The 26,651-nt window shown below is 41.0% G+C and overlaps 1 protein-coding gene across 1 annotated transcript; it reads left to right on the top strand.

Moving 5' to 3' along the window:
- Positions 1-996: 996 nt before the first annotated feature.
- Positions 997-26,377, top strand: hsd17b4 (hydroxysteroid (17-beta) dehydrogenase 4). Its single transcript, XM_069138464.1, has 25 exons — positions 997-1,133; positions 1,703-1,756; positions 2,719-2,826; positions 3,086-3,145; positions 3,256-3,277; positions 3,429-3,475; positions 3,775-3,859; positions 6,247-6,434; positions 7,988-8,079; positions 8,279-8,303; positions 8,446-8,574; positions 12,149-12,261; positions 18,387-18,499; positions 18,710-18,833; positions 19,060-19,111; positions 20,225-20,296; positions 21,041-21,144; positions 21,275-21,340; positions 21,717-21,786; positions 21,962-22,068; positions 22,702-22,788; positions 22,873-22,962; positions 23,129-23,267; positions 23,964-24,091; positions 24,871-26,377. Exons 1-25 carry the CDS (start codon positions 1,082-1,084, stop codon positions 24,958-24,960), a joined length of 2,217 nt encoding a protein of 738 aa, XP_068994565.1. The 5' UTR covers positions 997-1,081; the 3' UTR covers positions 24,961-26,377.
- The last annotated feature ends 274 nt before the right edge of the window (positions 26,378-26,651 follow it).

The following is a 26,651-nucleotide window of genomic DNA, read 5'->3' as shown; positions in this document are numbered from 1 at the left end:
GTCAATTAATTATCTGCAGAAAAACTATGATATCCAAATTGCTCCCAGTCATTAGATTAGCTGCACTGCTGCTACTTCAACCAGTCATCAAGTTGAAACCTTTTACAGTTTAAACATATTCAAGTCATATTACCTCTCAGAAGCAACATCAAATAGACTACAGTGTTTTAACATAACAGATATTATGACGTATTCGACTAGATTCACACCAGTCATCATGATTATCATATAAGTGAATGTTTCCCTATTTTGTTGGAACACATCAAAATAAATAGGCTACACACATTTTTAATCATCAGAGCCAGACACGTTTTATTGATTCCTGTGGGACAAGGTGGGATAAGATAAGATAAGGCTTTATTAATCTCACAGTGGGGGGATTTAGTCGTCACAGCAGCATAGGAATACAGTTAGAAAAAAAAAAGGTAAGCAACCAATAAGAAAAAAAATTACAAAATACGCATACAATCTAAATAAGATGGGTGTTGGGGGGGAGGGTGGTGTAGGGAGCGGGAGGGAGGGGGGGGGGGGTAATACAAAATATAGACCAATGTATATATACACACATATAAACTATATACACAAAAATAAATAAATACACCTTGTGGTGAAAAAAAAAGTGTCAGGAGCTATGACGTACAGTGTTACATTATGATATGCTGGTGTTGAACAGTCCGACATCCGTCGGGACCAAACGACCTGTGGTAGCGCTGTTTCCTGCACTGAGGGTAAACAATATAAATAATAAACAATAAACATATTGGAAAAAAAACAAACATGTGTACAATGCAGTATAAATAAATGGAACATTTGTGCAGCATGAAATATACACCAGAGTATGCTGAACGCATGAAAACATGTGATCAAAGCACGCAGACCACATGTGTTAAAAAAAATCAACAGCGGTGCCGTGTTGATACATTCCTGGTTTCTGATTGGTCGCTGCTCAGAACGTCCTCTCGTAATTGCGGAAGTGGAGCGTGCAGGACTTTGCCTCCCTGCTGCGTCCTCAGAAGCAGCTCAGCTACTGTCGCCTCTGCGTCGGTCCTGCTCACAGACAAGACAGTAACGTCTCATAGCTATGTCCTTGTTATTCGAGGGAAGAGTAGTGCTTGTGACTGGGGCCGGAGGAGGTAAAAAAAAAACCCCAAAAAACACCGTGAGAGGGTGATCGATTGTGTTGACGCGAAAGTGGCTTTTTGTGACGTTAGCTCTGAATGCTAATCTGCTAGTTGTGGAGTATTTGTTGTTAAGTGTGTGAGCAAAGTTATTAAGACAAGCGGGTGCACAAATCTGCTGTTTGTCTGCGTGCACTATCAGCTACCCTCCTGTCAATCTCGGTGTCTTGCTGACTGCTAACAACGTCGAAAGGGCTGCAATGTCGTGAAAGTGAACAATTTAGGAAGTGTGTAGAATGAACTATTCAACATGACCTGTGTTCATTTGTCGAGCAAGATGCTCTTTTTCTTTTTTCTTTTCTTTTGCCTTTTCATTTACAGAACACAGGGTGCAAAGTTTAGGTATTGCAATGCCTAATCACACTGGTGGAAGTGTGTGAAAGGTCACATGCCGGGAACACCACAACAGTGCTTGCAGATGGGGGTTGATGGGGGTGTTAAATCCTGATGGGGGTGTTACATCCAGATGGGGGTGTTAAATCCTGTGTTTCGGCCCTTCACTCTTCTGTTTTGTCTTTCCACAGGCCTTGGCAGAGAATATGCTCTGGCTTTTGCTGAAAGAGGTGCCTCAGTAGTAGGTACATACAAGATATTCACATTAAGCTCCTTATACCTTTTGTTTTTGTTTTTAGAACGAATATAGTGGATCTGCTGATTATGCGTAGCGCAAGCAGGTAGAGGGAATTACCTGCTAAAAGTGAGCCCTTGTAACCTCTGATGTAGTTTTTTTTGTTTGTTTGCAGTGGAGACAGTCATGTCACTATTTGTGTTAATATTTGGCTTAACATAAATTCAAATTCTCCCCCAATTTGTTAGTTTAATGTGCATTTTTATGTAATCTTATCAAAATCTTTGTCAGAGGTTCAGGTAATTTGCTGCTGACTCCGCACAAAAGCAGCAGCAGTGGTCTTTATCTGTGTGACATGAGAGCAGGAGTAAAACCTTGCACCAGCATTACACTGCTAAAGATGACTGCTGGTTCAGAGGTGTCCTGGCTTTGATTTAAGCATAGATGCACAGGTCCAATATTGCAGATTGATTTTAACCCACTAATTTGATTAGGTATCCCCGTGACATGACCAAACTTCTGCTATCAATTATATTCATTCAGTCGCAGTGGAAACACTCGGAGAGACCCCTGATCTCATGTTAACTGAGAAATATGCCCATTAGTTTCACATAGTTAGTTCTACAGATTTCACATGTGGGCGATAAAGATCACTGGTATCAATTACCCTGAATTTAGATACTGGAATTGGTGGAAAAAAAGTTAGATTGAGATATATTGGACTTCAAAATGTCATGAAGAAGTGTGCATTGCAATGAAGGTCACGGTAATGACGTTACTTTTTCACAGTTGCAGATGTTGGCATAAACATTTGCCCTTCTCAAAATAATAACTTCTGCTGCTGGACTGAGCTGGCACCTAACTCTGACAAGGAATCAGCTTAGCTTCACTCTTCTTTTAACCTAATCACTCGTGGAGAATTGCAGAACTCGCCCCATTTTTGCTAATCTTTTTCTTCTTGTTGCAATAAAGTGAATGACCTTGGGGCAGACACTAAAGGGGGCGGAAAGAGTTCTGCAGCTGCTGATAAGGTGGTGGAGGAGATAAGAGCCAAGGGAGGCAAGGCTGTGGCGAACTATGGTGAGAAGTTTGGAATAGGCCTCTTCTTTTCTCTTCTCTTCTCCCATCTGTTTTATTTACACTTTACTTACCTTGTAGTATTTAACACTTACACGTCACATCCTTTCTATGTAGAAACCTAAATACAACCAGGCACAGTATAGCTGAGAACAATGGACAGACTTTTGGAAACACAGTTATGTGAAATAATTTCAGATTCATCACATCAATTGTAAAACTATCTATAAAAAAAAAGACCTTTTCTGTCGTGTGCATACAGATTCAGTGGAAGATGGAGAAAAAGTGATCCAGACAGCGCTGGATGCATTTGGAAAAATAGGTGTGTGGGAAACCTGTAAATAATGTATCATTGGATTATTATAATAAAATAATTGTCAATAATGTTATTAGTATAATTCATGAAATCTGGTGGTATATCTTTTCTTTCAGATGTTCTTGTAAACAATGCCGGGTAAGTCATTTCACAGCATTAGTCACACTTTGTTTTAGTGCATTTTACCATATTAATAGGAACGTGGGCCACTATTATCATGAAAAAGAACCATAAGTGTTGGCTCACAGTCTGAAAAGACTAAAACCCTTTCTGGCTTTTATTTGCCAAGGATACTTCGTGATCGGTCATTTGCCAGGACGAGTGACATGGATTGGGGTAAATAAATCATCTCTGATCTTTACATTCACGTCACTCTCTTTAGCACATACTGTGTATTGGGTCATCTCATAGCAACTCATTGTTTTCTGTTGTTTGGATCGTCACTGTTCTATATGTAGAACAATTTTTGTTTTTTGCTTGGGTTGAAAGACCTTATGCCGAAAAAACAGACTGTCTGTGTAGGAGTTTAAAAATCTACTGTAAGCTGGATCTGATCCACACTGTTAATGTGAACTAACAGACGAGTGTAATGTTATGTGTTGGTTTTCTGTCCCTCCTCTCTCTCTGCATTTCAGACCTGATTCAAAGAGTTCACTTGAGAGGCTCCTTCTTGGTGACCCGAGCTGCCTGGAACCACATGAAAAACCAAAAGTTTGGCAGGTAAAGAGCGCAGCAGCTTGTAGCAGCTATTGACGTGGGTAAAAAATATGTGTCATCCTCCTATTACGTTGGTGGGATTTTTTTTTAGATTAAACAAAGTTACAGTATCCTCAGCAGACAGACCACTGCTGGACTTTAATCAAGGAGATATCAGTATGACGTAAATGGCCGTGTGGTAAGGACTGATTCAGGCGTCAGCTAAAGCACCAAAGACATTCAAAAGGGTTTTAATGCTCCCCACTTTAAGTAGGCTCTTGAGGATATGAATTGGACATAATAAAGCATGTCTGTTGTCACAATATTATAAAAATAGTATTATAACTCAGACTTTAGTTATTTAATAGACTCTATCTTACATAGATACACAAAGTGCTGCAACTTAAGTGTCTTTGCTTGCGTCAGACTGACACAGTTGTCGTTTTCCTGTCTAGCGCCCACGTAGTTTAAATAGCAAATGTATGCAATTGTTGACACAGTACTATCTTGAGTTGAGGCAGTTGGAAAACAATTGTGCGACTGACAAATAAAAACCTGGTTTTAAGTCAGTGGCTCAGTAGTTTACTCTTATTGGATGGCCGCATAATGAAGAGAGTCATATGTGCGCTACATGGATGGGTGCACAACGCCCACTCACTCTGCTTGTTACACACACACAAGGATATGCAGCAGTGCCCAAACATGTAAAAGATAAAAAATAAAAAAATTACAATGTGAAATAATATTTTTGTGAACAGCAATCTGCACACAAGCAGATCTATTTCCTCTGCAGACAAATGTTCTTTCCTACTACTTGGCAAATCTACCGTTAAAATGGCAATCCGCAAAATTGCAAGCACACCTGGCTTACCAAGGGAACGGGAGACGCTGTAGTTAATTTATTTAATGTTACAAAACATACCATACCTTAATTAAGAGACTAAGTACCACACCTTTGAGACATTCACCTTACATTGTGCTCAGATTATCCACCCTTAAACTGGACATGTCGTGAATGCACTTGGGCCATTTGCTTTATACTGTTTGCTTAATTGCTAGCACCACTAGTTTAATGATGGAGAACTGGAAAAAAAAATCCACACTGATAAAAGCCCAAGACAGCAAATTTGACATACATATGTAAATTACCAGAGAGAAAGCAACACGTTAATTTGGTTTTGCAGCATTGTAGGTTCTTCCGTGAACAGTTTAAATACTATTTAAAGATGACTCCACTAGAAGCAGCAGAGATGTCTGTGCAGACTCATTTCATTCTTCAAGTAGTACATCATAAAAAATTCAAATATCCACTGGTCTGAAGTGGGAGAGTTGAAGGTGCACTCCGAGATTCTTCTCTACTTGAATGAGAGGCAAGAAATCCAGCGGATAATTTATACTGAAGTAGTGACGATGCAGCAGATACAGTTAGTATTGATCTTGTTTTTAAGACGCTATGGATAAATGAAGACATGGCCAACTTAAACACACATCCAGTGCATATTGTGTTGTGTGGTTAACACAAGTTTCAGATTTAGTAGTATGTATAAATGTTTTGCAATGCTCACGGACAATTTTCATTCTTTGTTTGTCACCACGGTCATGAATTTATGCTGCATTCAAAGCCACAGAAGAGAGAAATGAAGAGCAGAAAGGTCCTTGGCCTGACCCTCCCTCTCTCTATATATGGAAGCATGGCGGAGCACACAGACATGCTTATCCTCTGTATTAGGTCCCCAATTAAACATTTTATCATGTCATGCTCGGTTAAAAAAAAAAAAAAAAACTTTTTGTGGTAATGCTGGAGAGTATGAAAGGTTCCCTCAGTAATTCATTTATAGACTTTGGCACATAAAAGTTATTGATTTGAAAAATGTTTGATCATTGCCAGTCCCCTGGTGGTTCCATTGCAGTTTACAGTACGAGTGTGCTGCGATATGGATCACTACTTTCTTATGACCAGCGAGGCGGCATGTTGCAGGTGTCTCCTGCAGTTAATCTAGCATTGATACTTAACCTCATTACATTTACTTCACTATGGTGAACTCTCTGCGTGAGATTCCTAGCAGAATTTTAAGTGGCAGGATGCGTGTTTGCTGTGTGTACTGGATTATATTCCTACATATACCCACCATACACTCCCAGTTCCTTAATTCAAATGTGTTGTAGATTTACTGTGTGCTGTTCTGTATCTGGGATACAGCAGTTGTGAGTGTGTAAATGGGCTAGTGTTACATGACTTGATGCTTTCATATCTTTCATATGCATACTCCTGTGTGTTTATGCATGCATGAAAAGTGTGTACTAATTTGTGAGATTGTGTGTGAGGGCCGTCTGTGTCTTCTATTACTCCATTGCGATGCATGTCACTTTGCATTACCATTGACTTGTTGCCTTGGGTTGTCTGTGGTCAGAATCATTATGACAACTTCAGCCGCAGGCATCTATGGTAACTTTGGCCAGGCCAACTACAGTGCTGCCAAGCTGGGCTTGCTGGGCCTGGCTAACACCTTGGCAATCGAGGGAAGCAAGTACAACATCACCTGCAACACTATTGCTCCTGTTGCCGGGTCACGCCTCACGGAGACTGTCATGCCCCCAGGTAAACAGAGAGATGGATGTAGTCTATATAATGCATGCTGTGGTTTTTCTTTTTGGCATGTGGCTGCACGCACTCACATATGCATGTTTGTCGGATAGGCCAAAATAGGCAAATGGATTTTAACCACAGCTTTTTTCAGAGCACCTGCATAATGTAATGCCCATGTAATGTTGATTTACAAAATTTGAGGCAACAGCACTCCCGTTTGACATGCAAATTTGTCATTTAATATTCAAGAGCTGTGTTTTCTTTGCTGTTCCAACGGACATGATGAAATCATGCGCCTTGTAAGTGCTTTAAAAGTTTTAATGTATTAGCCCTTTATTTAAACAGTAAGTAGGCTAATGAAACACTTACAGTTACTATGGTAATAATATTTCTTAAGGAGGAAGATAACATTAAACATAACATCAGATACCTACAGTGAAATGTAGCTCAAACATAGGACACTGTATGTTAAATATTTATATTGGACCAAAAAGTTAATGCTTTTTTGCATTGCTTTCTGCGTTTTAAAAGTGCCCATACAGACCTGTTTTTCCAACCCACAAAACCCAGTGTTTGTAAAAGTCTGCACTTCTTGAGCAGATTGTCCGTGCTATGTGACAACAGCTCTGTTGATAGGGGTGCTCGGTGACAAACTAAAGGAATGGTTTTGTTGCCCTGGCGTGCTGATCTGCAGTAGCATCTGTCACACTGAGCGGCGCCAACTGTCACAGGATGGCCTCACCTTAGTAAATGACTTGGTTCCATATGCTGGCTTTCACTGACTCAGACTTTTCTAAAAAACAAACAACAAAACTCCTCATGCTGAACACTGGTGAGAGCAGCAAAGCAGAATGGATTGTTTTTTTTTACCACCAGGGTACAGATATTTTCAGCACACATATGGTGCTTAGTGTAAAATCTTTAATGGTCCATAAAGGGAATTATAAGCCAGTGCTATTTTTAATCACTGACTGCATTCCAGCAGGGTTAGGAATCTGTTTCGTAACAAATTACTGGACACCAGCTTTTATGAATATTCATCCAAAATTAATTTTAAACTGACCAGAAATCTGTTCTCATGCATTCAGAAGTTGTTCTGTTTACTGCCTCAGGAACCAGTATCAGCGTAGGTTTTGTGCTATTTGTCCTGCTGAATATTAGTATTAATGCTATTGTGTAATTATAGGACTTCATTTTTTTAATGTGTAGTTCTTAAAGTTCAGAAAATGGAAGGAAAAAAAGATGAGAGCTAAATTTCCAGCTTTTTCTGTGATGTGCTTATTATCATAGGAAGTGATTACATGACTCTTTAAAAAAAAAATCTGTAATATTTAAAATAAAATGCTTGACAAATGTTTGAAGTTCATTTGATAACTCAGACTTTGTGATGCTTGTATTTTGAAATGAAACAACCTAAACAAACACAGCATCACTTTAATAGTATACTAACAACCAAGCACTGACACTGAGGCAGAAGCTCTTCTTTAACACAATTGTAAGGCAGATGCAGTGCAATAAAAAGAAGCTCTAACCTATTTATTCATTTGTTTTGTTTTTCTGTTCAGATCTTGTGGCGTCTCTGAAGCCTGAGTATGTTGCTCCTATGGTTCTCTGGCTCTGTCATGAACAATGCAAAGAAAATGGAGGACTGTTTGAGGTATGCAGAAAAACAAACACATTCTCTCGTTTCTCCTCCATAGGATAAGTGACGCCTCGCTCTCACTTAACTGCCTGTAGCTTTCTGTCATTGTTTTCTTTTATTCTTTGAGAGCAATAACGTACCACTAACGTATCCAGTTTCCATGAAGAGACGATGTCTGTGTGTTTGCTTATCGGTTTGTTTCATCTCCATTCAGGTTGGTGGGGGCTGGATTGGTAAACGTGAGTACCGTGTAATTTCCCTGAGGAAATGTCTGTACGTATTTATCATATTCATTCGCCTCTGGTTCAATAGTACTTTTATAAGTGTGATTTTCACCACGCAGTGACCCCTTTATTTGTGTGTGTGCGTGCGTGTGCGCAGTGCGCTGGGAGCGTTCTCGGGGCCGTGTCATGAGACAAAAGAACCAAGCCATGACCCCTGAGGGCGTCAGGGACGAGTGGGACAGAATCTGTGACTTTACAGACGCCACCAAGCCCACTACGGTACAAGGTCAGTAATGCATTGGGCCAAATACTCACTCATGCACGCGATGACCTACTAAAACAAATGTGCGTAGCCCACATTCACCCTGGAACACTTGTATGAGAACTATGTATTAGGTGTTGTGTTGTAACATTTTCTTGTGGTCATAGGTGTAGTCCTGCTGAAGCCAATCATCTCTCGTGTGTATGTCATGCAAGAGATCCAACAAAGACACCTGGAATAGTCAATGGTGTTATATTGACATTTAAATTGTATTGATTGGTTTATGGACTTTTGATCCACTACTGTTTACCCTGTTAAAGTTACTGCATTACGTGTTAATAGAAACTCAACACTTGTTGTATGTGTTTCAAATTAAAAGCCCTCTAACATTTCAGTAGACAGAAACCTTTTATTTCCTAACAAGGCTTTTATTGTGAAACATATCCAGGAACCTGTTGTGACTAAAATCAGACAATAACACTTTTTTAGTAATCCGGAAGGACCGTTGAAATTAGCAGGATTCTATTGTTGACTTCATTAAATTAAAGCGATTAAACTCTAGGCTGCATGATTGACGATCGTACGTAGACTTGCCTCCACAGTGGTTACGCAACCTTAGAAACGAGCCACAACTTAACAGTGCATGGGCCCGTGTGCGTGTGTGCTTGAGCTTGAACGTGAACTTGTCGCAGGTGCTCTCCAAAACAAAAAACACGAAAATCCCCGTTTATAATCTAGAGGTCTTTATGAAAATGAAAACTGCGAAATTATAAGAATTAATTTAATGTGTTTTATCCTGGCTAGTCATTTATTCATTGTGAACATGATTATTTCTCTTTAAAGCCGTTAGCACACAGCAGTTGGAGTCCAGATCACACTTTCACACTTGTTTGACTCAGTCTATGTTGAGTCAGAATAATCCAAACTAAAGATTATTCAATGGCTACACAGTTTGTTCTTTAGTAGCCGAACTTAGTTGAAGAAAGATTGGTCTTTCATGTTTAAAAAAAATATTTTAGCAGTGGAAAAGCTTCTTAACAGGACTTCCTTCTTAACACGCTGTGTACAATCACATCATCAGAAGAAGGTCTGTTTAAAAGGGTGGGTTCAACAGGGTACCCGCATGTCTTGACATGTGACAGCGGATTGTACACAGAGAAGACACTGTCAGTACTGTTAGCTGCAGTATCTAGGAAGCTCCTCAATTCATTATAGGTGTTCAGCTGACACTTAGATTATAGATAGGTAGTTAAATAAATACACGCATACAAAACACGCAGCACTATAGTACTCGATTAAAAAAAAAAAAGAAGCCTTAGACTGAAAACTCTCTGCTGTCGGACCAGCAGGTCATGTTGGGTTGTCCTGTATGTCGAGCAGTTTGTGAAACATCCTCCCCTTAACAACCAACTCTTCACCAGCTTGTTCGGTTTCTTTGTGCTACTGGCTCTGATGCTGCTTCAACATATGGCCACGAAGAAAATTGCACTTGCAACAACAGATTGGTAGAAGATATGCAACATGTTGCTGCACACAATAATGGACCGCAGCTTCCTTAAGAAGTCCATTCTGCTCCGTCTCTTCCTGTAAACAGCCTCAGTGTGATATTTCCACTCTAGTCTGTTGTTAAAGTGAACACCTAAGTATCTGTAGTCCTCCACCACCTCCACCTCTTCTGAAATTGACCTTATAGGACTGTAAAAAATTACATTTGTATGGGGATAATGACAACTAGTTTAGTGTGGCATTGGCAGGTTTTTATAAGGAGAAAAGGGAAAGTTATTAATTGTTAGTCATTCCGTTGGGACATACTGACAATTAAAGTCGTGCTTAGTTCGTTTGGAGTGGACTTACCTTTGCCATTTCGAATGATAGAAAAGCACATGGCCATTGTAGCTGTCATGTAGTCACACTGTATGACTGGGCTCTTGTGAGATAATTTTATTGTACTACCAGTTTTTAACCCTTTTACTCTCAGCTCATCTGTAGTTACAGTGAGTTTGGTCACTCAGTGTGAGGAGCAGATGGTGTTAGAGATCAAGCGAAAACGGTGGCGAGACGGAGCCAAGGTGAATTCAATGTAGAGTGTGAACAAAAGGGTGGCAAATGTTGCTCATTATTCCTCTCTGCCTCCTCAAGCCTCTCTGTGCTCTCAGATGTACATTCGAAGTGAGGGCGGCGGTGTTAACATTAACTAAACGGGGGTGGCAGTCCCACAGGGCAGGAGCTGGTCTCATTAGCATGGCTTTGTAGTACCTCCTCATTTGTCTCTTATTACAGAGACTTGTTGCTACTTGTGTTCTGTAACTGCCTGCCGCTGAGTGACGGTAATGAGATGCCCTGGTCTTCCCAGGCTCATTCGGATTCTGCTCCTCGGTCGTCTCGGCTGTCTTCCTTTGCTTGCGCTACCTGAATCTGCATGGGTATTCAAATCTTGTGTTACCTCGGTGGATATATTTGCGCTCTATATTTAGACCGTCTTTAGGCAAACTGAAAACACAGTGTGGACTTCCAGTCGTATGTAAACAACTGATGTTAGAATAGAGAACCGGTATTGTTAACGCAGATTGATTTCACATCCTTGATTTTAAAGCTGCTTCTGGACAAGATTGTGTTGGATTAGAATTCATACTGTGTGTTAACATCGCCCTGGAATTTGATTTAGCTTTACCTGAATCCATTTAACTTTAGATTGCAAATCTGTAAACTCATTCCTGCAGAAGCTAATTTTTTAACTATTGTTATGTGGATGATTACTTTTCATAATGAACCCTCTAGGTGACCAAACTGTTTTACCTTCTCTTGGTGTGGTTTCAATATTATAACGATTTAATCTCGACAAGAAAAAATAATTTCAGCTATTCGTTTTTCAAACCAGTGAAACTTGATAACTTGTTGTTTAATTACAGCACTTTGTGAACACTTAAAGGTCAGAAAAGTACTTATATAATTAATATAAACTGTATACATTTGACTTTATACAGTCAATTCCCTCAAGAGGAGAGATTTGACATTTAAGGAATTATGCTTCTACAAAATATGAAGCCAACGACAGCAGCTGGCTCATTTTAGGTTATACAAATCAAAGCGGAAATTGATTTACAGATTAAACAAAGATGTTAAGTATTCATCTAACTGTCCACAAACATTACATTATTTTAGCATATTTTTTTTAAGGAATATTGTTTCCTTATCTGTTGCAATTTTTTTTAAATTCCAGCCAATCATAAGAGCTGATTATAGTTTCTACTCCTGCTGCACTTACTGCAAAATGAGAGTGCACTGTTGTCTAAGATTACAAATAAACTCTCCACCTATTGTTGAGGAAAAATGTTGGCTAGTTGAGAATTAACAGGATCAACACAATACAAACCTGGGTTAGTTTAACGATGCATGAAGGATGGTTGCCCAGATACAGCCAGCAATCTAGAAGATTGTTCACAGAAATATAAACTATTTGTATCATCTTCTGTATGTAAGTATCTCTATATTTCTTCAGGGTCTGTAGTTTCAGAGGTTCCTGGGTGTAATGGGTGACACTGAATTATTTGTATCTGTCACCTCATCTTTTGTGTTTTGGTGTCTTTCTTTTGCACAGCGTCTCTGCAGTCTGTTATCGAAGTGATGTCTCAAGTGGAGTCAGAGGGAGAAGTCGGCGCGAATCCAACAGTGGCTGAAGCCTCTTTGGCGTCAGGATCAGGGATCAATCCTGTGAGTAGAGGCGGCCACTGCTGATTCTTTTTGTCTTTGACGGTAATATAAATGATTTGTACTGATCTTGGAAAGTTTGCATCAATCATTGACTTTAAATTCCTCAAATTCCTGCTCTCTTTCCTCACATTTGCAGTCTACAATGTCACCGTAAAATAAGGCCTATTAAGAAAATTCGTAACTGTTGTTTCTTGCTGTATGCGGCGATGTCAGAAAATGATTAGAAAATGCTGATTGTAGTGACACGAAGAAGCTATAATTAATTCTAAAGAGCATTAAGGTGTTTTAAGAGCTATTCAACCAGCTGTGGAAGAGGAAGTAGGAAAGTATTTGAGTCTATCATTTAAATAATGTGTTATGAAATGACTAATGTGTATGGGAACTGAAAAATAAGCTAACACTTAAAATGTAAAAAAAACAACCACCAAGCGGTAATCCTAGTTCTTTCTCTTTCGTTATGTTCTGGCCTCTGCGGCTCTTACCCTTATTTTTACCACTTTTACGTGACGTCCATCACAGTTTTCTCCATCTCATTTGCTTATACTCTCTCATTCTTCCTGCTGAGACTGTAGTAGTGTCTGTAACGGTTGGTTGATAATGACTTTTGAAAGCGCGGAGCTGTAAACTCTCAGACTGTTTCAAACACGGCAACTCATGACTCTTTAATGCCACCACACTGTATTTAGTCAGGGAAGATAATAACCTTCTCAGCAAAGCTCCTACAACATATACATAAGTGCTTTGATGTCTCCTGTAAATACGAAATGGTGACGCACCAGAGTGCCGACTCAGATTAGCTTTTAAAATGCGATGTACAAAAGATGTCGGAGCACAACAGTGCAGTGACAACACCCTGGGTAGGTGCTCCTTCACTTCACTGTGTTCCCTATCCCGAGTCACAGAAAATGAACTAGTTACAGCTCACATATGGCTGAGCTGCTTAAATAAATCATTGAGCCACAAGTAGAATTACATCAATTAAAATAGTTATCCACACAAACAGCCACCATCTCATAGTCTCTTCAGCTACTTGGATGGAGCAGTTCGACTGCATTAACAGGTATGTGTAATACAGATGACTAAACCTCCTTCTTCCTGTTTCTAAATGTCTCAACTGTTTAGAAACAGTTATGCTGAATTGTGTTGTTATTGTATTATAAATTGAATGGCTTCTTAAGCATCTGAATCATCACAACATAAACAATGAAAATGTATTCAGGAAGAATGTTTTCTTCAGTGGAGCGAGGAGATTGCTGGAATATGCATCGGTTAGGTTATCAGTATCAGGCAATAATTGCATAAAAATATTACTCATTACTGGACTGATATCAAAATCATACACAGTGGGGGCGTCTTATTGGCTTAGTGCAGTGGTTCTCAACTGGTCTTGCCTCAGGACTCACATTTTTCCTCATTTTCTTCATTGAGTTGCAGTCAAAATATTTGAAAATTTTGAGCAAAAAAAATACTGCAGTAATACACAATGCATCATGAATGTTGAAAACATGAAATAAACAAAAAAGGGCAACTAGGTCTAAAACCCCCAAAAACTAGAAAGGCAGATTTACATGTACATCTTAACGTACATCCTGCAACCGAAATCTGGTCACGACCCACTGGTTGAGAGCTGCTGGGTTTATGGTTATAATTTACGATATATATAAAATTGTTGCCACACCATCCGTAAAAAGGCAAAAAGACACCCAGAATTTCTAACAAAGACACAATAAATGTAGAAAGACTGTTCACCAAACAAAACAAAAGGCACAAATTACATGTAACATCGGACAATTCAGATGTAAAAAGTAGAAAAACTATAAATTATACATAACCGAAAGTGTTGTACAAAAAGTGGAAGTACGATGCAGGAGAATTTGTTTTAATATCTATATGCATAACACGTTATTGTGTATTTAGGTCATGATTGTTCTATTTTCTGTTTGAAATCCGAACATTAATAATACTCCCTGGTAAACTTTACAGTCAGTAAATTAGTGGACATTTTGTATCTTAGTCTTAAGGTCTGTGTACGCCTGTAGCCAAGTTTAACTTTTTAAAATGGTGCATGACTCACTTTTGATAAAATTGTCCTCTTGTACATCCTGTCAGACCTTAACAGCTCTCCCTAGCCTGGTTCAATAAAACCAAGGCTCAGGACCTAAAATGTTGAACGGTGTACGCTCACACTCTGGTATCAGTGTGTGTGTGTGTTTTTGTTACGTCATTGGGACCTTTCTGGTATGAACATGGAACTTGTCTGGACGGACAGTCCTCATGGGGACAAAGGCTTATGAGGCAAAATGTGAAATCTGAGGTCCTGGTTAAAGTTGAGGTTTTGCTGTCCACAAGGAATGGAAGTCAGTGTGATGTCCTGACAAGGATAGCTGCGCAAACCTGTGTGTTTGCGTTACACAAATACAGACACACTCTTATTAGTTCTCAGTCGTTGTCATGGTACATGATGGATGTATTGCTGATGTAATGCTACGCTGTACTGCTGCTGTCTTTGCATTAATTTCAGGTCATACATCTCTCTAACCGCACAACGGTCTAATCGTCCTAAATATTGATGTTTATTATATTTATGTATTTGAAGCAAACATAAGAAGTCTATAATGGTTCTTTCTCGAGGCATTAATTCAACTGTATGACAATTACAGAGACTGTAATTTGTGGTGGAGTTGAACGGTGTGACTTTATACAGAGCTATTTGTTGGTTTGTAAGTGGGTTGGACAAAATATCAGAAACACCTGTCTTTATAATGCAGTTAATTGGTGCCACAAACTGTCTCCAAAGTTGAATCAACACCTCAAAAACAGTCACTGAAAACAAAACGGTAGAACATGAAAGGCAGCTGAGTCTGTAACTAAACCATAGTCTTAATGCAATAATGTACAAGTCAGGAAACTGCAATGTTGCCAACAGGTTTTGTATTATTTAGATATCAGATCAAGTTGCTTTTAATGTCACGCCAACATATTTGGCTACATGGGATAACAAGACTTCACTGTATGTCAAATATCACGAAGCCAACAGAACGAAAACGTTTTAACAACTGATTAGTCGATCAACAGAAAGTGCTCTATTTAACTATTTTTATAATTGAGTAACCATGATATTGTGATCACCATTCTGTCATTTCATAGGAAAAGCAATTAATCAATAAATCTTGAAAATATTGGTTATTCAAATAATAATTATTTGAAGCCTTAAGTTTAAGTAACTAAGTTGTACAGGGACTAAAAGAAGAAGGAAAGAACAAAACGTTTTCACTCATTTTTGGGGCATTTTACCTTTTGATTAGATGAACTGCAGTTTAGAGCAGACAGGAAATGAAGGAGAGGAGAGAGGCGACGTGATTATGTGGTCAACATTAAACAACCAGACCACCGGGATGACCCAAAAAACAGAACTCGCTGTTGCCTCAAGTCTAATCCTGATCTTGATTAAGGGATATATCCTGAAATCCTCAGTACGGTGATGTTGGAATGGTTCTTAACGCAATATTTCCCACATCTGCATTGAAATGCAGTTTTAATTAAAAAACGGACCTCCAGAGGCTTTATGATGATTTTGGACCAGACGAGAGGTGGTGTGATGCAGAGGGTGAATCACACCATGCTGCCAAAGCCATATTGTTTTGAACAGTAGCTCAAGAGTTGTGGTTCATATGAGAAATGAGCAACTGCAGGACTTTATGTCTGTAATGATGCCACAGATGTGTGTTCATAGTGCACTTTTAGAGGATTTTTAATAGATAATTAATTAATTAATTAATTATTTAATGTTATAATACAAATTGACATAAAGGAGCAAGCTGAACTGGTGGCTTCTCTCCTCTTCTTCTGCTCCATTTGACTTCACAGTGTGGAACCAATATGTGTCTTGTCTCTTTAGCAGCACAGGGGGATTTCATTCTCTTGAGTTAAAACTCAATGGGAATGTGTTTCCACTACTTTTAGATTACAGTCTAGTAAATAAATAAATAATAGACACATGTTGGATTCATTACATCTTGAGCAGACTTCAGTTCCTGGGGGTGAGACGTGACATTTTATGGAGCCTCCAAAGTCCACACACTCAGGATATTATAGTTTAGTTTTATAGCCATCTTGTGCACATTAGATTTCATCTTTCAGAACTGCGGGGAGCTCCGCCGAACCAACACCGTCATGCTGGCAAAATAAACAGGAACATTTTGTTTAATGAGAGTTCAATTTACTTTTGAAAATTTTGCAGGAATGAAGTATGTAACCCAGTGTTGATTAACTTTTTTTTTTAAGCTTATTTAGGGTTTAGTTTCTAAACGGTTTCTGATTTCTGGAGAAAGCTTGAAGAAAATGAATGAAAAATCCATTACAGGAAATTATAGATTTTAGAGGAGGTTAAAAAAAACCAAGTATTTGGAGAGTCCTGACTACGGCCCTGCAGAACAAGTTTACATAACGCCTACCCATGTCATATGTGTATATATACACAAGACCAAAAGAAAAAAGATCAAAGACAGAGGAACATAACTATTGTATAAATTGTTGAAATGCGTGTTAAAGATTAAGATGTTCTTTCTTTTATGATTAGTTTTGCTGGTGCACGTTTCTCATGTTTCCACAGGAGCTTTGATGGAAAATGAATAATTGATTTGAGTCTTGACTCAGAAAGCTCTGCTGTATGACCTCAGGCTGTGATTAATGAGGGTTTAAAACATTTTACGGTTCAGCTAAGGGCTCCACCTGCCTGAGCTTTAAAAGGCATCGGGGACTTTGGATCATTAACACTTGATTACTGGCATTGTTCTGCGCAGCCCTTTTTTTTTTTCTGGTTGCTCGGGAACAGAAGCGCGAGCACAAATCGAACAGCGCTCAGTGTCCGGCCTCCCTGCGCTGGCCACCCGTCAAGATCAGGGTCCGTTTTAAAATTGTGCTGAGTGCTCACTGAGCTCTGCCCGGTCCGACCCGGGAGGACATTTCTGAACTGCTGATTCCTCTTAACTCTGTGAGATCTCACAGGTCCTTAAACTAATGACTACTGATGATCACAGGTTCAACTCAATCTGACGAGAAGCTTCTCAGATCTTCTGATACAGTCTTCTGAAGATGCACTTATAGCATTTTGCAAGTTGTTTGACTCAGTTTATTTTCCTACCTGTATCTTTTATTTGCTTTGATTAAGGCTGCCTGTTCCGTCTTACACTCTTCTAAAAATTGGGAAAGAACAGGGTCAAAAAGTCGGTCTTAAAGCAGTAGTCAGGTGCCAACATGAACCACGGAACCACCTTTTTCTCGCTCATTTTCATATTGCATGTTCAACTTTTTAATGCACTTTTATTGTAAGTAGTGTGTGACAACATCTACTGCCCGTTTTGTTTAGTTACATTTCTACAAACTGAGTAGAAATCCTCTTCAGTAATGACAATTTCATGGGAGAATTCCCTCTTTGTGTTTCCCTGCACTGGAGGATAGTGATAAAAAAAAAAAGAAAAAAAGAGGAATTTCATACTAGAAGGACTTTGGAAGATTAGTTTTTTTTTCAAACTGGATGGCTGCAGCCTCCTATTATCTTCAGATGGTAAATGGTCTGCACTTATATGCTTTATCACCTTAGCGGTCTCAAAGCGTTTTACCGTTGGCCTCCCTGCGCTTAAATCAACTTTTAAATACATCTTTGCAAGGAACAAAGTCTATTTGTAGATTTGTTGCAGACACCTGAAGCGCATTAGGACGAGGTATTTTAATAAGCCAGCATCAACAGAGGGAATGACACTTGAAGCTGTAATCAATTTAGAGCTGCTCTTTAAATATTCTTACTGCTCCCCTGCGTGTTCTTTAATGCTTTTACTTCTTTTAGCATCCTATAAAAGACATATAACTATTTAGAAAGTTGCTCTATAAATAAAGAATTGCCTTAGTGTCTCAGGTCCAACTATACTGTGTCTCACCATTTGTATTCAAGAGGATCTGTGGAGCTGAACTACCGTAATATGATCTTTAGTGCTTTTCTGCAAACCCTGAAAACTGCACATTCATTTTCTTGGTTTAAATCACAGGATCACTTTTCTGCCTCTCCTCTCCTCTCCTCTCCTCTCCTCTCCTCTCCTCTCCTCTCCTCTCCTCTCCTCTCCTCTCAGATGAAGGCAGTGGGACAAAAACTACCACCAACCACGTTCAGCTTCACCCATACTCAGTGCATCCTCTATGCATTGGGGGTCGGCATGTCCACCAAGGACCCGGATCATCTCAGGTGTGTTACTGCCCAAAAGGCTCGAAGAGTTAATATTCACTGTTTAAATCATTACTTTAACCTTGGACCTGCACGCAGGAAAAAAAAACCCCACTGGGATCTACCCTGGCTGGTACACACGCCTGTGCGGCCATCTGTGCTGTTGGTTTGCATTTGTCTTTATCCGTAAACTACAGCAGTGTGCTTTTTCACACGTCCATTGGAATGCAGGTTCCTGTATGAGGGCCATCCAGACTTCAGCTGCCTCCCCACCTTCGGGGTCATCCTCTCCCAGGCAGCCATGATGGACGGAGGCCTGAGCTCCATCCCTGAACTCAGCATAGATTTTACACAGGTTAGAAAACACACACACACACACACACACACACACACACAACAATGTCTGTATCATGTGCAAGTGTGTTTGACTTTGCTGCTTGTGCATATGCTCACGCATATTTGTATCCATATGGTTTATTTCACACATGAAGAAACTAGCAGGACACTCATTACTCGTGCTAATGAGCTGTTAAGACTTTGGTGTGAAGATACATCCCAGCTGTTGTAATGTTTTGTGTCAGGTGTTGCACGGAGAGCAGTATCTGGAGCTCTACAAACCGCTGCCAACCTCAGGTATTTCCACTCTGCCTTTGAACTACAGTATATACAGATTAGTATTACTCACTGGAAGAATTTGTTGTCATTACTGTAGATTTTACACAAGTGCAATAAAGCTATTTTATGAGCGTAGCTGAGTTTTTTTTTTTTTTAACCTAAATTACAATATAAAACATGTCAAATACTGTAAATGGGATCAATCTGAGTTTAATAGCTAATTTAGACTTGACACTAGATCTTTACTGGCCCATTTTTATGATGCATTTACTGTAAGAATCTGAACTCTGAGCCAATTTACCTCCTAAGCCATGATGTATTTTGAACTGTATGATTATATTTTCAATAATGCCGTGTCTGTACCATAGAAATGGATACGCACGGATCAGTCTGAACTCAGTCATGTGTCGCCATTACATTCCAGTCACAGAGCCTTTGTTTTTGTTTTCCTCAAAGATAAATCCCTGACAATCGATCAGAAGCCCAGGCGGGCGTTTAACAACGCTCGCCGCTGCTTGGGAAGAGATTTCCAAGAGTCCAGTAACCATCTATAAATCGTCTGCTCCATTGGGGGAAAAAAAAAAAATTGCGACTCTGTTTTTTTACATTTCTGTTAGAAAAATTCCTCGGAGGCTGCGTTCAAAATCAAACACATCGGACATTTATTCTTGCAAGAAGGAGCAAATACACGCACACTCAAAGAAGGATGTCCAGCATTGCTCAGCGTCTCTCCTCCGTAGGGCAGCTTTTATACAGTGTGACAAACAGTTGACATCCACCCCCATTCCCTTTACATCTGAGTTCAGTTGTACGTCACAAGATAAGGACATATGGGCGTCGTATAATTAGATGTCGTAAAAGACGTTGTAAAAGACATACTGGGAACTTCCTAAACCGCAGGCAAGGAAAATAAAACTTGTCTTATTTTCCTTCCATCAATTTCAAACGAAGATGCTCGCCGGCTGCTGGGGATTGTGAAAAGATCTCAGAACTGCTCCAATTGTTGGTAAATGACGGTCGGGGGATGCTTTGTGACTTGAATGTAATGTCACGTAGTCCACCGTTAGATCGGTAATCATCAGCACCGGCAGGATTTAGAGTAAAAAAAAAAAAAAAAAAATCCATTTCCAGGCACAGTCACCTCCGAGACCACCATAGCAGACGTGTTGGACAAAGGCTCCGGAGCCGTCATCCTCTTGGATGGTGAGTTTCTTCGCCCTTCAGGCTGCGCAACCTTTAGTGTATTTATTCCACATTCATTTGTTTTCATCCCTTTAACGTGTCTTTTCTCGAAAGTTGCCTTTCAGGCTGAATTAATACAAGTCGATTTACAGCCTGTGTCTGCAGGGACTGAAATAATGGACTGAGAGAACAGCTCATACTTTTGTTTGACAATTGCGTAGAGATGGATGATATTTGGAGGCCTCTGATCTATAATTAATCCAAGTTCAAATAAATAACGTGGGACCTGAGGTTCCCCCGAGCTCTCACAGAGGGGAATTCTATGAAATGTCTTTTTCCACACACTAAACCAGGAGGCTGCTGTTAAACTCTTAAGTAAAGTTATTGCGAGTTAAGACGGTGTGTCCTTGAGGCGTGACGTCTTTCTAAATACTTTGTAAAAAAACAAAACAAAACAAAAAAAACCCATTTCATATTAAAATAAATGCAAAATAATTAATTAAATGAAGCTTTGCTCTGCTTCAGCTTGTCAGAACAGAACATTAATATGGTGCTGACACAGTACTTATTATCCAAAAATGTAATTGATAATATTATACCAGTGACAAGGGCTACTCTGATGCATGAGGTGTATATTTAGGTCTTTTTTTGTTTTTTTTGTTTTTTGCTTACAACACACTATTATTAAACTGTGGCATTGCTTTTACCTCCAGTGAAGAATATTTCCTCTGCCGCTGAAAACGGTGACATTTGTGCTCCTTTCAGTGAACACCTACAGCGGCGCTGAGCTGGTGTGCTACAACCAGTTTTCAATATTTGTGGTCGGAGCCGGAGGCTTCGGAGGGAAGAGAAGCTCCGACAAAGCCAAAGTATGTTTTCGAGTTGCTTTTTTTTTTTGACAAAACAAAGACAAAAATAAGACATCGTTCTTAAATGTTGCCTCACATTAGATTTTGTTTTCTCCCGCCCCCCCTCTGATTTGTGTTGTGCTTCCTCCAGGCTCCCGTGCCTCCTCCTAAACGCGCCCCAGATGCCGTGATGATTGATTCGACCACAAGAGACCAAGTGAGCGCGCCCGTGTGGGTTTGTGGTGCAGGATTATTTTGCACCTCTGAAATAATCATAAAGTTTTACACAAAAATGTGAAGAAGTGTCGAATAAGGTTTTCACACTGAAGAACGCTGACTGCATGATGCAGCAAAAAAAAAAAAAAAAAAAAAAATTATAAAAGAAAGAGGGGGGGGGGGGGACCAACCTGAATCCCTTAAGCAATTTAAACGTCTGCGACTGTATCACTTCAAAGACATTCTTATTTTAGTTTGTCTTCTTCTATTGCCTTCATGATAATTTAATTTCATCCCACATCTGCGTACGAAGAGTTCGGGGGTTTATGAATTAGATATATAGATCTAAACAAGGTCTGTCTGCCCTGCGGTCACAGGCTGCCTTGTACCGTCTGAGTGGAGACTGGAACCCTCTTCATATCGACCCCAGCTTCGCCGCCATGGGAGGTGAGCGTCCGTCCCGTCCGTCGGAGCTCGACGGGTGTCAAAATGCTATTTTTTTTTTTTGGGGGGGCAGGACTCCCCCATCTTTCCCCGGGATTTTTTTTTTTTTTTTTTTTTTTTATAGGTCAAATGATGTTTTGATTTCATTTCTTCTTGAACGTGTAACCTATCCGGTCAGGTTTCAAGGCTCCCATCCTGCACGGCCTGTGCTCGTTCGGCTTCGCGGCGAGACACGTCCTCAGGCAGTTCGCCGACAACGACCCCTCCAGGTTCAAGGCCATCAAGGTGAGCGTTACCGGTGATGTAAACTCCTGGTTGTTTTTTTGTTTTTTTTTTCAAAGTAATTGGGCCTCGTGCAAGAAACCACCAGAGTGATTTTAGGAGAATTTGTTGCGTTCATCGTTTCTTTTTTTTTTTATGACAATTACTGACAAAAAGAAGTCCGTACTTGTTGTTCAAGTTGAACACAGATCACCAAAGGGGAAAGAAAAAAAAAAAAAAAAACATTTTGTTTGGCCGCAAGTTATAATGACTTAATCCGAGTGAATCTGAAGTTAAATTTGTTTTTGTCAAAAAAAAAATCCCCTCCAATGAAAGAAAGCGTTTCTCTCGAATCGTTTTTCAATTTTTGATCGCCTCGGAGTCGAAATGCAAGTTGCTTTTTGGGTTAACGTCGTCGTCTTTTGCGCCAAACCCTGCAACATCTAACAATCTCAAGTCAGATCAAATTTGAATGATCCGAGCGCACCGGTCTAAAGCTCGTGGCTCAAGTGCGTTTCAGGGAAGATTCGAGTGAGCGCCAAAGCCAGGCTCGCGGTTCAAAAGGGTCGTACTCGGCTTGGAATCCAAATTCTGTCTGAATTGCGGCGGGAATGCTTTCAACAGCGGACGGACCGTCTTCCTGTCCCTCTCGCTCAGGTTCGCTTCGTGAAGCCGGTGATGCCGGGCCAGTCGCTGCGGACCGAGATGTGGAGAGAAGGGAACCGAGTTCACGTCCAGTGCAAAGTGAGTGTCGAGCGCTCAACTCCCCCCCCCCCCCCCGAACGTTTTCTTCGTTTTTCCGACCAGCGCTGGTTCTCTTTGGCGCAGGTGAAGGAGACGGACGCCGTCGTGCTGGCCGGCGCCTACGTGGATTTACACGGCGCGTCGTCGGGAGCTCCTCCAGAACATCTCACTCGGGTACGTCGACGTGAAAAGGCTCCTTTCGGCCGACCGGCGCTCCCTTCGTTCCCTTTCGTCGGATTCCCCCTTTTGAGTCCTGCGGGTGACGGAAGTAGACGAGCGGTATTTTGTTGTTGTTTTTGTTGTTGTTGTTGTTGTCGTTATTTCTCACACCTCCGTGCAGGCGGGAGGCCTTCAGAGCGAGCTGGTGTTCGCGGAGATCGGTCGTCGTATCAAAGACTCGGGCTCCGAGTTGGTGAAGAAGGTGAACGCCGTGTTCGGCTGGGAGATCACCAAAGACGGCAAGAACGCCGCGCAGTGGAGTGAGTGGACCGAGAATGCCGCGCAAACGCGATGGACGCATCATTACGGCACTGTTTTTTTTTGTGTTTTTTTTTTTTTACACGCAAAAGGAAATTGTTTTTGTTTTTTTTTGCAGGAAGGCAGCTTAAAAAAAAAACAAAAAAAAATACAAAACGGTTAGATAATAAAAGACGACCGTGAATGTTGCCGAGCGTGCGATAGAAAACACGATTGGCGTGGCGATGAAAGCCGGGAAAGCTGCGGCGGCAAGAGCGCGGAGGAGATGAGGAGACGAGGAGAGGAGACGAGGAGACGAGAGGCAGTTTGTCGTGAGAATTAAGGGCGTTGATGATGTGCGGAATATTTTAGTTTCCATACCTGTTTGCGCGTAACTGTTGGAAACGGGCGGTGAGGTTGTCCGAGTTTTCCCGCAGAGGATGGAACTCAAGACTTTCCGTGTGATTGGTCGTAATTAGAACTAATTAGTTAATTAATTAATCTAATACGTAATTAGAACCTATCCGACGGAGCAGGTTGGTTGCTCTCTCCCTTACGTTTACGGCGACGTGAGCGACTCTCGAGAGTTTCTGCGATGGATTTCCAGCCCCTCCGACCTCCCGTCGTCGTCGCCGTCGCCGCGGCAGCAAACTGCCGCCCTGTCAAGCGTTCACGGTTTCCCTCCATCTTCTCCCCCCCCCTCCCCTTTTCTCCCCCAGCCATTGATCTGAAGAACGGCGGCGGCTCCCTGCACGAAGGGCCTCCCGGCGGAAAGGCGGACGTGACCTTCACCGTGTCAGACCAAGACTTCATGGAGGTGGTGCAGGGGAAACTCAACCCTCAGAAGGTGAGGCGAGCAGTCGCCGTCGACCTCCGGCGCCGCGGCCCGTTCCCACGAAGAAGGCCGATTACTTTTCCGCGCAGCGAACGACCTCGTTTATTCTTCTGCATGTTTATTTATTTTGTTTTTTTTTATCCGCTCAGATGGATGCTAAAATGACGTTTGGTACGGCGGCCGCCGCGTACGTTTGAATTCAAGCGAAAAGCGCCTCTGAGGAGCCCTTCGGTCGGCAATGATTTCCTCCTCGATCGTGTGATGTCGGATTTAAAAAAAAAAAAAAAGAAGCAAAATGGAAGCGGTGATCTGTCAAGAGCTCGTTTCAGAAGGCGCTCGACAAGCGGAGTCGATTGATTGCTACCCCCCGCGCCGCGTCCGCAGCGTCTCGCCCGTCACCGGGAGCGACCGTCGGCGCGCGGGATTGATATGCTTCCCGGAGCGCTCGGTATCGATCCGAGGCCCGCGCGTTTCCCCTCTTTTACAAAAAAAGAGCGTCGGCGGGCCGGGCCGGGGGGGGGCGCTGCGGATGCCTCGGGGTGGGGGGCGGGAGGGGGGTCTTTTCCCGTCTCGGAGACGATGAAAGGAGCAGCTGGAGAAAGATTAGTCGCAGGAGTTGAAAAGGACAGCTGTCGTCCAGGGGGTCATCACGAACCCCCTCCTCCCCCACTTTACTTTTTTAAAATGAGTAACGGCCAACCGGCTACCAAACGGAGAAGACTTCGAGCTTCACCGGAGGGAGGGGGGAAAAAAAAAAAAAAGACTCAAGTGTGTCTTTGCTGTTTTGCCAGGCGTTCTTCTCTGGGAAGCTGAAGGTGAGAGGGAACATCATGCTGAGTCAGAAGCTGGAGGTCATCCTGAAGGACTACGCCAAGCTGTGAGCTCCTCGCCCAACCGGTCGGACGACCCCGGGAACTAACCGACCCGTCGGTCCTCGCACGTGTCCACTTAACACGCTTCGCCTCTGCGGGGGGAAAGGATGAAACAAATTCCCCCGTAAAATACTTCGGAATAATCCTCTCGCATAAATAAAACTTTTACTGTCGTTGGAGGATTCCACAAAGTCTACAATAAAGATTAAAAAAAAAAAAAAAAAAAAAAAAAAAATCTGTCGTTGCAACACGTGCATAGATTCATAAAAGTTTTGTAACATCTTCAGCCGCCGGGTAAACAATAGTCCGGTGCTGCAGGTTGGTTTATTGGGTCCAGAGATCCAAATAGGAAATGAACTATGCGTTTTCATCGGTTCAATTCAATGAGATATCATGTGTTCAAACGTGTGCCTGTCACAGTTAACCTGGATGAAGTTAAACCAGTTATAATGTAAACCAGGTTTTAATCTGAGCCCGCCTCCAGTCAAGGATTCTGTTATTTAAAACAGTTAAAAGCTTTTTTTTTTTTTTTTTCCCTGTTTGATACTTTAATCCCGTCCGCTACGGTTGTTAAATATTTTCCATGATGTATCAAACGAGTGTTTTGTAACGTGAATGTTCTTCGAGATCCAATCGTCTCAACAGAGCCATGGTCTTGTTGACGTTTAAGGTGTATCGATTGATTCACGTCGAGTCGAAAGCGTCGATTCGATCCGCTACCCAGTTTGCCCATGATGCGTTTCCGCAACAACTTCCTGTATCCATTTCAAATGAAAAGCCCACTAGGCTTTTATGGCTTTTATTGTGAAACTTTAGCAGGAACCTGACTGACATCGGCTTAAAACTAGTTTTCAGTAATCCAGAACAACCTTTGAAAGTAGCACGATTCTATTGCTGACTTTTTTTTGTTTGTTGTTGTTTATTATTAATTAAAGCGATTAAACTACCTACATTATGACCTTATTGTCCGTAAACTTGCCTCCACAGCGGTTACGCAACCTTCAAAACGAGCCACGATCGAATGGCGCCATCGAACGGGTCAGCACTGCCCCGACTGACTTTGGCCCATCATATCGTTGTTTGAATATTTCCGTGAAAGAGAAAACACTTGACAATGTTCAATGACGACAAAATTTACAAAAAAAACATCGGCTCGTGTTGCATAATTCTTTTATTATATCAGTAAATGTTCTGTATATAATACAATGATTTACACAATATTTTCTTTATAAAATTAGAATTATCTGATTAAATTCACATTTGTAAGATTGAAAAGTTGAATGTGAGGATTTGTGTCTGGAGTTTGTTTCATTTGACTCGTTGAGCTCCAACCTGGAACGCCGCTGCAGTGAAGCTCGTCTGTTTTGGGGTGCGAGTCTTTAAAAGGAAAATAAGCAGTATTTTATAAAAAAAAAAAAAACAACAACCTTATTTTATTCTCCAGTGTCTGCGGGGGAGTACACAAGAAATTTTTCCAACCACTTGGATTTGTGGGAAAAACAAACAAACAAAAACAAAATTGTAACATGGTTTTTCAAATGCACATCAGAAAAAAAAAAAAAAAATCCAGATTACATCCGAGCTCTAATCCTAAATATGAACATATTCCATAATAATATCCGTGGTTGTACACGAGGGTATTCTTCATAAAGTAGCTTTTACCAGCGTCTATCTACGACTAGTTGCTGTGACTATGCAGT

The sequence above is a fragment of the Embiotoca jacksoni genome, unplaced genomic scaffold (genome assembly GCF_022577435.1).
Source record: "Embiotoca jacksoni isolate LCO1_2020_lvr unplaced genomic scaffold, fEmbJac1.0.p SCAF_8, whole genome shotgun sequence".
NCBI lineage: Eukaryota > Metazoa > Chordata > Actinopteri > Embiotocidae > Embiotoca > Embiotoca jacksoni.
The sequence above is the reverse complement of the archived record's forward strand: the minus strand, read 5'-3'. Positions and strand labels throughout refer to the sequence as shown.